This window comes from Natator depressus, chromosome 9 (assembly GCF_965152275.1).
Source record: "Natator depressus isolate rNatDep1 chromosome 9, rNatDep2.hap1, whole genome shotgun sequence".
In the NCBI taxonomy this organism is placed as follows: Eukaryota; Metazoa; Chordata; order Testudines; family Cheloniidae; genus Natator; species Natator depressus.
This window is the reverse complement of record NC_134242.1, coordinates 73,519,214-73,531,275: the sequence shown is the minus strand read 5'-3', so window position 1 is coordinate 73,531,275 and position 12,062 is coordinate 73,519,214. Positions and strand designations below refer to the sequence as shown.

Genomic DNA, 12,062 nt, shown 5'->3' with positions numbered 1-12,062 from the left:
CTACATGCCTCCATCTTTCACCCTGACCACACCACACGATCCATTGTCTACAGCCAAGCTCTGCGATACAACCGCATTTGCTCCAACCCCTCAGACAGAGACAAACACCTACAAGATCTCTATCAAGCATTCTTACAACTATAATACCCACCTGCGGAAGTGAAGAAATAGACTGATAGAGCCAGAAGAGTTCCCAGAAGTCACCTACTACAGGACAGGCCCAACAAAGAAAATAACAGAACGCCACTAGCCGTCACCTTCAGCCCCCAACTAAAACCCCTCCAACGCATTATCAAGGATCTACAACCTATCCTGAAGGATGACCCAACACTCTCACAAATCTTGGGAGACAGGCCAGTCCTTGCCTACAGACAGCCCCCCAACCTGAAGCAAATACTCACCAGCAACCACATACCACACAACAGAACCACTAACCCAGGAACCTATCCTTGCAACAAAGCCCGTTGCCAACTGTGCCCACATATCCATTCAGGGGACACCATCACAGGGCCTAATAACATCAGCCACACTATCAGAGGCTCGTTCACCTGCACATCTACCAATGTGATATATGCCATCATGTGCAAGCAATGCCCCTCTGCCATGTACATTGGTCAAACTGGACAGTCTCTACGTAAAAGAATGAATGGAGACAAATCAGATGTCAAGAATTATAACATTCATAAACCAGTCGGAGAACACTTCAATCTCTCTGGTCACGTGATTACAGACATGAAAGTTGCGATATTACAACAGAAAAAACTTCAAATCCAGACTCCAGCAAGAGACTGCTGAATTGGAATTCATTTGCAAATTGGATACAATTAACTTAGGCTTGAATAGAGACTGGGAGTGGCTAAGTCATTATGCAAGATAACCTATTTCCCCCTGTTTTCCTAACCCCCCCCTCCTTCCTCAGATGTTCTTGTTAAACCCTGGATTTGTGCTGGAAATGGCCCACCTTGATTATCATACACATTGTAAGGAGAGTGATCACTTTAGATAAGCTATTACCAGCAGGAGAGTGGGGTGGGGGGAGAGAAAACCTTTTGTAGTGATAAACACCCATTTTTTCATGATTTGTGTGTATAAAAACAAAACATCTTCTGTATTTTCCACAGTATGCATCCGATGAAGTGAGCTGTAGCTCACGAAAGCTTATGCTCAAATAAATTGGTTAGTCTCTAAGGTGCCACAAGTACTCCTTTTCTTTTTTCAGTGAAATAGGGTAAGTGACTGGCCCTTTGGGGTCAGGAGTGGCCTAATGTGTGGTGACTTTTGGTTTTAATAACCTTTTATCACAAATTCCAGTTTGTCTTGGTGGTAAAGTAGGGGTTGGAGAGCCAAAGGAGGACTCTCTGTAGCTCCGTGGTAAGACTAATACAGTGATCCAGGCGTTCACACTTGTTACTAGCTTGGTGAAATAGAATAATAAAATACACCACCAGTTTGGAGTGTCTGTCTTGTTTTCTGATAGTCTGACCTGAGATTGGCACTCATATCTGGAGCCATACCTGTCATAGTGACACCCCGACTCCTGGCCTTGCCAAAAACTGCACATTGCAAAACATGCATGGGGGACATACACAAAAAAGTCAGAGGAAATACAAAGGCTCACCGACCAGGATACACCTTATTTTCATCCCACTAGCCATAGAAAAAAAGGGAATGAAAAGGAATCCCTAAATGAAGAGCCAGGTTTGATTGTAATAGTTCAATTGCATTTGTTAGTTTTTCCTGACATAACTGTAACAAATCTGTACAAGTTATAATGATTGGGATGTTCTGATCTGTATTATACTGTATGTTACCCTACTGCAGGCACCATGAACCAGCATGAGGAATCTCAACATCTTCCAAAAGGGGAAACAAAACAGACCAGGGGGGTGAGGTAATATCTTTTATTGGACCAACTTCTGTTGGTGAGCAAGACAAGCTTTTGAGCCACACAGAGCTCTTTTTGGGTTTGGAAAGGTACTCCCAGCTTCACAGTAACATGCAAGGTGGAACAGATTGTTTAGCGTAAGTAGTTAGCTACTATCATCTCTTACAATATGTACTAACTACTTACGCTAAACAATCTGTTCCACCTTGCATGTTACTGTGAAGCTGGGAGTATCTTTCCTAGACCTGAAGAAGAGCTCTGTGCAGCTCAAAAGCTTGTCTCACTCACTACCAGAAGGTTGGTCCAATAAAAGATATTACCTCACCCACCGTGTCTCTCTAATATCCTGGGACCAATATGGCTACAACTACACTGCAGACAAAAGGCAAGTCAGTTTTCATTCAAAAGGGCTCTTTCCCTAGAAAGGGATGCATTCCTAGGAGATATACTTTAGAAAAGAATATACTGAACCACTGGTAACTAGTACAAAGCCATACTATTCAGACTAAATAGAAAGACTCCCTTTCCCAGGAACAAAAGAATCCTTTGAAATAGGCTGATGCTGTCTGAAGTCTTCTTACAGCAATATGAGAAAGAACTGGTCTATTTGTGCAGTGGAAAAAAAACCTGATTCAAGCCTCCTGATTATAAAATAATAATGGAGATTTATTATATGGGAAGGCTGGTTACAGGTTTGCTAATTTCTCAAGTGAACAGCTGGCCTAATGCTTAACAAGTTAAGGAGGACTTTTGATATCTAGTTTTCTAAGACCAATGACGAGCAGACACCAAAAAGACTCTGCCACTGCCACCATGTCATGAACTAAACCAAGAATGACAGGTTTCAGAGTAGCAGCCGTGTTAGTCTGTATTCGCAAACAGAAAAGGAGTACTTGTGGCACCTTAGAGACTAACCAATTTATTTGAGCATAAGCTTTCGTGAGCTACAACTGTAGCTCACGAAAGCTTATGCTCAAATAAATTGGTTAGTCTCTAAGGTGCCACAAGTACTCTTTTTCTTTTAAACCAAGAATGTCATTTGTTTGCAAAAACAGCAAAGAAAAACAAGAAAATACATTTAGGTATGTGAAGTTTCAATTCTTAAGCTGTACTGCCTTTTAACAGCTTAAGCTGTTGCAGCTTTTAACAGCTCATGACTAGATAAAAATATGTTTATAGGCTTTTCTTCATTTTCACAAATCTGGTTTTTCTTAAGTAAAGGCACTTTGTTAATAGCAAGTGCTAACTGACCACCTCTAGAGAGGAGAAAAGCTCTATCCATGAAAGGAGAGATGAGCATAGCACATGCACCCAAAATGGCAGGAAGATGCTTGGGAGGATTTGCAATTCCTATTAATAGAGGTCACGAAAACTATAGACAGGGTCTATGCTAGCACATAATGGGCCTTCAAAACTTGCAACTGTCACAGAACTGTGACATTCCTGGTAGTACCTTATGATGAAAAGTGACATATATTTGAAGAGTTAACAAACCACAGTAGTGAGAAAAGTATTTAGAAAAACATGCTGAAAGTTGACGCATCCCAGAAGTTCCCATTAGAAGACTACAGTTCCTCTGAAAGAGGAACAGCAACCAATGTCATGTCAGGAGACAATGCTCAATGCTATCTCCCAATCATGATCATCAAGAGCACCTTAACTCAGGCTCCAGGCTCTGTGCTATGCTGGAAAGCACAGCAGTTCTGCCACTTTGAAACCAACTCTGACACTTCCTGCAGTTTCTCTTCCTCCAACAAATGGATCCACAATGGTTTGCAATGCTCCAGCCACTGCTGGACACAGGTCTTTTTTCAGCCCCCCAGTAACCTGAACTCACATTTCTCCTCTCTCTTTTACCCCTATAAGCATATTTTATGGGAATGAGATGCAACTTGGGTCCTAGAGATGCCCTCATTACATTTCCTGTAACACAAATGGAGTAAACTAAACTGCAAGGGTGAAGGACTCACCTCCTTGTAACTGGTATCTGCCAACACCCTGAATAGTTGGAAGGAGATCCCAATCCCCATCAAAAAAACAGGAAGCAAAAAAGAGTAGATGGTAGTTTAGTGAGCAGGGTAGTATAGAAGGAGGAACTGATGCTTACCATTTCTAACAATGAATCCAAAAATTTTCATTTCAAGGACAGGGGATGGGTGCACTCAAAAAGGAGGGAGCGAATGATATGATTTGACCTATATGCCAGACTCAGCTCATAGTATGTAAGGAGAAAACCTGAAACAGTGCCAAGGAACAGTGTAAACTTTCATCAATGGATCAAGATATATTAGTCTACATAGATGTATTAGTCTACATTCTCAGCTTTCACAGGAGAAGACTGTCCTGAAAATCTGAAAGGCAAAAATAAATTTACAGATTACCTGGTAGTTGTTTTGGTTTTGTGACAGCCTCAATTGATTTGAAGATGTAAAATGAGGAGAAAAGTTACTTCTTGATGGATTAGCACTACTATACAGTGTACTGGATGGTGTATGTAATGAGGTCCGTGGAGGCAAGCGATAGTCTCTGTTATGATATAATATATTGTCAGGCAAGTCCCTGGCATTCACCATATGTGAACTGCAGCTCACATTTCTGCCTGGTCCAGACAAAGCTGTGCTTTGGTTCTCCACTCGAAGGGAACTGCTATTTTCACAAAATCTTGAATAACTTTGTATTTGTGCTCCCATAGATGCAAGCTCTTCTTCTCTAGCATATTCATCATCAGCATCTCCGGTTTCCATTGCAATGGACAGGCAACTGCCTTCGACTGAACAAGGCTTCTGTGTTGTATTTCCTCCCATAATTCTTTGAGGTTGATTGGTAACTGCCAAGGAAAAAACTTCACGAATTTCCAAGTTTTGTGTGCTACAAGAAGGGTCTCGAACATTGGCTCTTTGTCCAGATGGGATGTGTGATGCAAGGGCTGTGTGTTCTGTTTTGTGTAATCTCTGACTCCCCACTGGTTCAGCTTTACATGGCCTGTGGCATATTATTGGCTTTTGAGGTAACACCAACTCTGCAGTCTGGACTGATGAACCACCATAATTTTTCTTAGTATGATTGTATATGGAGTTTGCAGAATTCAACACACTTGTTTGTCTTGACAAAATAATAGTTTTTTCCCCCAGGAGCAGCGAAGCACCTTTACAATGTGGTGCTTGTCGTCCTACAGGGATATGCTGCTGCTGAAATTCTGTATCACTTTTTCCAGGTGGTCTCTGAATAGAGTTTTTATGTATCTCAGTCATTGAAGTATTAGTCTGTTTTGTGGATCCCTGCCTGCTGGATGAACTAGCTGGGCTATATATACCAGTTACTATTACATCATTGTTAGATGATGTCCAAGAAGACTGCTGGCTTTGGGATCGAGCAATGTTTACCACATTTCTGACTGCTACTTCTGGAGGCACTGTAGGGGTGCTAGGAACAGTCCTTGGTGGGGTGCCTCCAGATTCTGCAACATTCTTGCTGCTCATCTTTCTTCTTTTATTGCCAACCCAAGTCTGCAAATACAAAATATTAATATACAAGAATGTTAGCCAGTCAGTTTTTTTTAATATTCAAAGCCACAATCTTACAAAGACTTCAGCATGTATAGAGTCTTTACAATTAAGATTTAAATTACTAATACATTAGAAATGGGTAGCAATCAAAAAATAGTTCTGGGGGAGTGGAAAGAGACATGTCTTGATTATGCAAAAACAAAACCCACAGAAGATGGGGATCCAGGTCCCATTTTATCCAAATGCCTGAAGTTCAGTAGAGTGCAGATTTCCAATTCTGGCCCATCTCAGAAAAGAATATACAACTTGTTGCATCTCCCCTCTTCTTGCCCAAAAATTATCTTTGCATAAATATGGCAGCAGCTTGTGGTTTTCTCCTCCACATATTTGGACTTGGTTTTACCTTTCATTTTTTATTGTGAAAAACAAACAAACAAACAAGGATACACTAGGTGTTTAATTCCTTCCCCTTCCTAATTTCAACTTTTACATCTAGTGAAAATAAGGTACTCCTGAAATCAGTCACTATACTGAGAGATTCAGCCTAATCAGTATCTTTACTATCCAATAGCTGAGGAGATGTTTTCAAAATTGCTATACTACAGACACTTCCATCGTCTCTTATTTTTTAATTTAATAAAAAAAAAATACAAGCGTAGTCCTCAAAGTACCAATGAAACCCAAGAAGGGAAAAAGTTTTCCAATAGAAAGGGACTGAATTGAAGATTGGTCAAAAAAGAATTTTAAAAAGTCAAATTAAAAAGAAAGACAAACATTTTTATATCATATACCTCCAGAGCTGCTTTTAGTGAGAAATTGATTTGATTACACAAATATAATACAGACTAAGGGGATTGGGTTCAACAGATGGAATAATTTCCCATTACAGATATTTCTGTAACTAACAGTGAAGATATATAGAATTATATTCAAGATATTTAAAACGGTGGAGGCTGTTTTATGCGAAAGTCTCTCTCTTTTGAAGAAAACAAGCCAGAGTTCTTTAGTGATTTTGTACAAAACTGTTCCAAAAACACATGACTGGTTTCAAACAAAATATATCCTTAGGAAAACTTGCTCTGAAGCCAATGAATAAAAATATATTTAAGAAAGGTCGTGGGGAACACTAATTTCAGCATTTCAACAGAGTGTTGCTAGTAACTTATTAGAAGCAGCATGCCTAGGTACCAGCTCCATGAGTACTCCAGGGCTGGAGCATCAGTGGGGAAAAAAAAAAAAAAAAATGGTGGGTGCTGAGCACTTACTGGTAGTCCCTCTATCAGAACCTCCTTCTCTGCCCAGCACCTCCCGCCCGCCATGGAACAGCTGATCCGCGGCATGCAGGAGGCACTGGGAGGGAGGGAAGAGGAGCAAGGGTGGGGCAGGGGCAGGAAGAGGCAAGGTGGGGTAGGGCCTTACAGGAAGGGGTGGAGTGGGGGCGGGGCAGGAGGGGAGCACCACTCCGGCACATTAGAAAGTCGGCGCCTCTGACAGCATGTATGGTGTTACAATATCCGTACTACAAAAACAACCTTTACCATGAGAGCGGTGGGATGAATTTACACACTCATAACAGTTTCGTATTAAGTTGTCTGCAGTGTTGTAGCCATGTTGGTGTCAGGATATTAGAGAGACAAGGTGGGTGAGACAATATCTTTTATTGAATCAACTTCTGTGCTACACAGAGGGCTTGTCTACACTGGCACTTTATAGCACTGCAACTTTCTCGCTCAGGGGTGCAGCAAGTTTCAGCGCTGTAAAGCACCAGTGTAGACAGTGCACCAGCGCTGGGAGCCGCGTTCCCAGGGCTGGTAGCTATGCCCTTCGTGAAGGTGGTTTTTTTAGAGCGCTGTAAGAGCTCTCTCCCAGCGCTCTGCCATGACCACACAAGCCACGTTAAAGCGCTGCTGCCAGTGTAGACTACCCCAGAGCTCTTCAGGTCTGGGAAAGGTACTCAGGGTCACAGCTAAACAGAAGGTGAAATAGACTGTTTAACATAAAATAGTTACCATGTATTCTAAGAGACCATTTAAGGTGAAGTGGCCACTTAACACCTATGCTGTCACAGGAAAAAAAACAGTGGTTAATATGTTACAAATTGTAGTAATAAGCCATAAATCCAGTATCTTTATTAAGACCATGATTTTCACTGTCTGGCGAAGTTATGAATTCAAACTCTCAGGCTTAAATTAAATGTAGACAAAGATGCTGAACATGCCTATCACAACATGTGCCCCAATAACAACTATGTGGGTGAAACCAGACAATCACTATGCTCTTGAATGAACTCACACAGAAAAATTATAAAAAAGACAAAAAACCACAATATCACAATTTTCAGATCACTACATAACTGACCTCTCCGGCCTCATCCTCAAAGAAAATCTGCACAAACACATTTAAAAGATGAGCCTGGGAGCTCAAAATTTATAACTTTGCTAGACCATAAAAATAACAGTTTTAATAAAAACACTGGATTATGCCTTATTACAACAGTCTGTAACCCACTAATCCTCCTTTTTTTGTCCTATGACTGCAGAGGTGTTAATTGGTCACTCCACACTGAATGGTCTCGTACAATATGTTAACTACTTATACAAAACAACCTGTTCCACCTTCTCTTTAGATGTGACATTTTTGTACCTTTCCCAGACCTGAAGAAGAGCTGTGTGTAGCTCGAAAGCTTGTCTCTCTCACCAACAGAAGTTGGTCCAATCAAAGATACTACCTCACTCATCCTGTCTCTTGCCTATTGAGGCCTGGTCTACACTAGAAAAATCAGGTTGGCTTAACTATGTCGGTCAGGGTGTAAAAGATCCACCCCCCTGAGCAGCGGCATTAAACCGCCCTAAGTCCCCGTGTAGACAGCAGTAGGCCGACAGAAGAATTCTTCCATTGACCAAACCAATGGGAGAACCCCTCCCATCATATAGGTTGCATCTAGACTGAAGCACTACAGTGGCACAGCTGCAGTGGTGCAGCTGTACCACAAGCATATTAAGTATATACAAGCTGTAAATTGGACTTCAGATTTGTAACTGTCGATTTCTGCTAATTTATATGCTTCAGTATAAAGAGGAGAGTTACATATATAAGTAACCACCAGAAAATAAGTGTTTCCTTCTGCTCACATTCAAGCTAGTGACAAAACTCCTTAGACATCTACGGGTGCAGGATCAGACCGTAAGTGTATACATAGAGCATATAGTGCAATTTTTCTTTTCTGCTGTTCCACTTTGCTGATCTTTGGTGTGCAGCAAAATGGTGACCAGTTAACTCAAACAAGAGCTGAAAATTCAGCAAACCAAGTGATCAATTTTACGCAGAACAAAAGGGAGATTTTATTCTGTACTTACTCTGGATTTCTATAAAAGCACTTAAAAAAAAAAAAAAAAGCAGCCAACCCCACCTTACATTCTGATACACCCACATAGTTGGTTTTGGTTTTTTAATATTTGAACCTCATACCTATAGAAATTCACTGGAAATCTCACCCCAATACAAAAGTAATCTGACACTCATGTTAACGGAAGACAGCAACTTTCTGCATTACCATCCATCTACTAGCATGTATCATGCAAAATAAAGAATGATACCAATGATGACATCTCATTTACAAGTTCTAATGATCAGTATAAAAACATAAATTTAACAATTGTAATGCTATGTAGCCCCCGATCCAGCAAAGCACTTGAAGTTAAGCACAAGATAAAGCATGCAAATCATCTCATTGACTTCAATAGTTACGTATATAAGTGTTTGGTTTCGGAAGGGCTTAAATTCCTCACATTATGTTTTTAGTTCTGCTCTCTTCTTAAGAGGAAAAAACAGAAACAAGCAGCCTACAACCCAAAAATGACTAGCCACAAGTTTCAGGAAAAAGCAAATTAATTTCTCTCCCCATTAGCTCACAATCACAGACATTAATTTGAGATGGATAATTGAAAAATTATTGCATCCTGTGGTACTATTTGTTTTACTTCTATTCAGATAACATCCTTTTCAAATTGAAATTATATCAAAAGAAAAAACTGTAAAATATATTAAAAAAAAAAACACCCCCCACAGCTTGGAACTTATAGAAAAGTCACCTCATCGTTCAGCAAAATTAATACTCAGTTGTCAAATCAAGGTTATTTTAAAACACATACAATAAATTGAAGTAAAACTGCTTTGGTAAAATATTTTACAACTATAGTTATGTTAATTATTAAAGAAATAGCTTATTTCTGAACTCTTTATGTTGGGAACGTCCAAATCCCTTTTGGTTTGAATGCTTAAGTATCCCAGCAAGGAAAAAAATCCTCTTTCTTTGTAGGACTGGCTGTACAGGTCCTAATTTGGAAACAACCAATATATTGCATCATCTACTTTTGTCATAAAGCTTATTTTTGTTTTTTAAATGGTATCACAAACCAAAATAAGTCATTAAAGAGAATCTCAAAATAAGTCTTTACCTTATCCCCAAACCAATTCAAGAATTTGTCAAGATGGCAATATACTAACCCATAAAACTAACAAAGACTCCATACAGAGATTAACATCAGAAACACTATGGTATTTTCTGTATGACTTTTACATTATTATTAATTTTTTCCAGTACTATGGTAGCATCTATGCGTCCCAACTGAGATCTAGGTCCCACTGTGCTAGGCACTATACACAGTAAGAGATAGTCTTTGCTTCTACAATCTAAACAGACACATTAGACAAGGAGGGGTCGGGATTACAAAATGCCAGCACAGCAAGCGGTATGTTGGTCTGCAAATGGCATGTTACTGCCACAATTTTTGTGGAAATGCTTTTGTCAGGAAGGCGATGGCTAAACAGACAGAAAACTGAAGGAAGAATGGACCTTCAGGGAACAGAGCAAAGGGGATTGGAGAAGAAAGAAGAGGGATGGAAGGCAAGGAGTAAGTACTACAGGTAGAGTGAGGCAAAGAGACTGTGAGGGACCTGATGCAAACAGACAATCAGCACGGGGAGAGACTGTCCAGAGCAAAAACTGTAGAAAGCATCCAAAGTTCCCTACTGCAGCTACTTGTCTGCTCCTGCCAGTCTGAGTTTCTGGTGAGCTCCCCGGGTTTTTTTTTTCCCCTATCCTGAGCTCAGGTTTCTCCAGAGAGACAAGGCTACTTAGAAGCTGGTGCCCCTGGAGTGGGGGGATGGGAGGGGAGGGGCACTCCCCTACATGGTTCTGGGTCCGCAGGGTTGGGAATAACTAAATGGGTCTAACCTCCTTCCTCCCTCCCACACGGTGTTGTAGATGTACCCACTGCAGCAGCTTGTATCTGCTCCTGCCTGCTTGATTGTTGTACCAACTCTCAATTATTGCTTCATGATTTCTACTTCCTTGTGAAACATTATATAACAAAATGGCTCTTCTTTCATAGAGGGAGCATTATCCCGCTCCCATGGAATTCAGTGTCTACAGAAGAGACCCCAGAAGCACTAAGCTACTCAATGATATTATTGTTCAGAGATAACTGTAAATACCAATAAGCAGCAATGCCATCTACTTATGACAAGGAACACAAACATGAGAAGACAGCAGTTGTATACATCTCTCTCAATGTCATTTTTAAAGGATACAAAATTTCTATTCTATTTCAAAGTGGTTTCCTGATATAAACAACGTTCACTTTACGTAGTATATAATCTAGGTTTTCAGCAGGAAAACCCTATTTGGAGTTTAACTTTCTTGAAGGGACCCCTGCTGCTTGCACAGTATGAAAGTCCCTACTAATACTTCAATAACGTCAAAGCGTTCATAGGAACACAGACTACAAGCAGCCCTCTCTCAGGAAAAAATGAGCATATATTACAGCTGGGGATAGAAGCCTTTTTTAAAAAAATAAAGTTAATGATTCCATCCCCTACAGATATTTTATGTAAACAAATGTACTTGTTAAATAATTATGTAAATTCAAGTGTGGAAGGCCTCAGTACTTACCCTGACTACACTGAAGTCCAGCTTAGTTTCTTGTGCACACTGTAATATGAGCTGAAAGCAATTTTTACTTTGATTTGTCATTCCATTTTCATAATAACGCTGTAATATCCTTTGTTGTTCTACAGTAAATACAGAACGCAGATTCATCTAAAAATAAAAGAAGATACTCTGAAAGTTGGAATAAATATTTTAATACTTGTAGAAATTACTCATTTATCCAAACAATCATAAAACTAGTGTACACATCTCATTTTTTTCCTAAAAAAAAAAACAAAAAACAAAAAACATCCATACTGATATTTTTATTTACTTTTCAAAACTTCTGATACGAACTATGTTCGTAGTTTTCCTTTATGAGATGGATTTAACCTGAGCTGTTAAATTATATAATCAAAAAAGACTGTCACCTTTTTATAGCAATACTAACTAAAAACCTCTTCTAACTAATTTCAGTCAAAAAGGCTTCTTCCTGAAGATGCTAATGTTGCTTGTAACAACCACCAGTAAATTCTCTACGGAGCAGCACAAAGTATGAGATGAAGTCAAACTGTCATCTTGGGGGCAGTGAAGACTCATCAAACATTTAACCAAGGCTGTAAAGGCCTGGTCTACACCAAAAAGCTATGTCACTCAGAGCTGTGAAAAATTTCACACCCTGAATGCAGCAGTTAGATGGACCTAATACCTGGTATAGAAGCTGTTAGGTTGACAGAAGAAT

At 39.9% G+C, this 12,062-nt stretch overlaps 1 protein-coding gene across 3 annotated transcripts in view; it reads right to left on the bottom strand.

Annotated features, from left to right (window-relative positions):
• The window catches only part of HDX (highly divergent homeobox), an 84,718-nt gene that overhangs the window by 57,469 nt on the left and 15,187 nt on the right, over positions 1-12,062 (bottom strand). For 2 of the 3 annotated variants that reach the window (XM_074964468.1, XM_074964469.1), the window contains 2 exons: positions 11,345-11,491; positions 4,267-5,391 (listed from right to left, as the gene is read on the bottom strand). In XM_074964468.1, coding sequence (XP_074820569.1) covers positions 4,267-5,391; positions 11,345-11,491 — 1,272 coding nt within the window. The remainder of the gene's footprint in view (positions 1-4,266; positions 5,392-11,344; positions 11,492-12,062) is intronic. The other variant, XM_074964470.1, reaches the window with a different exon arrangement.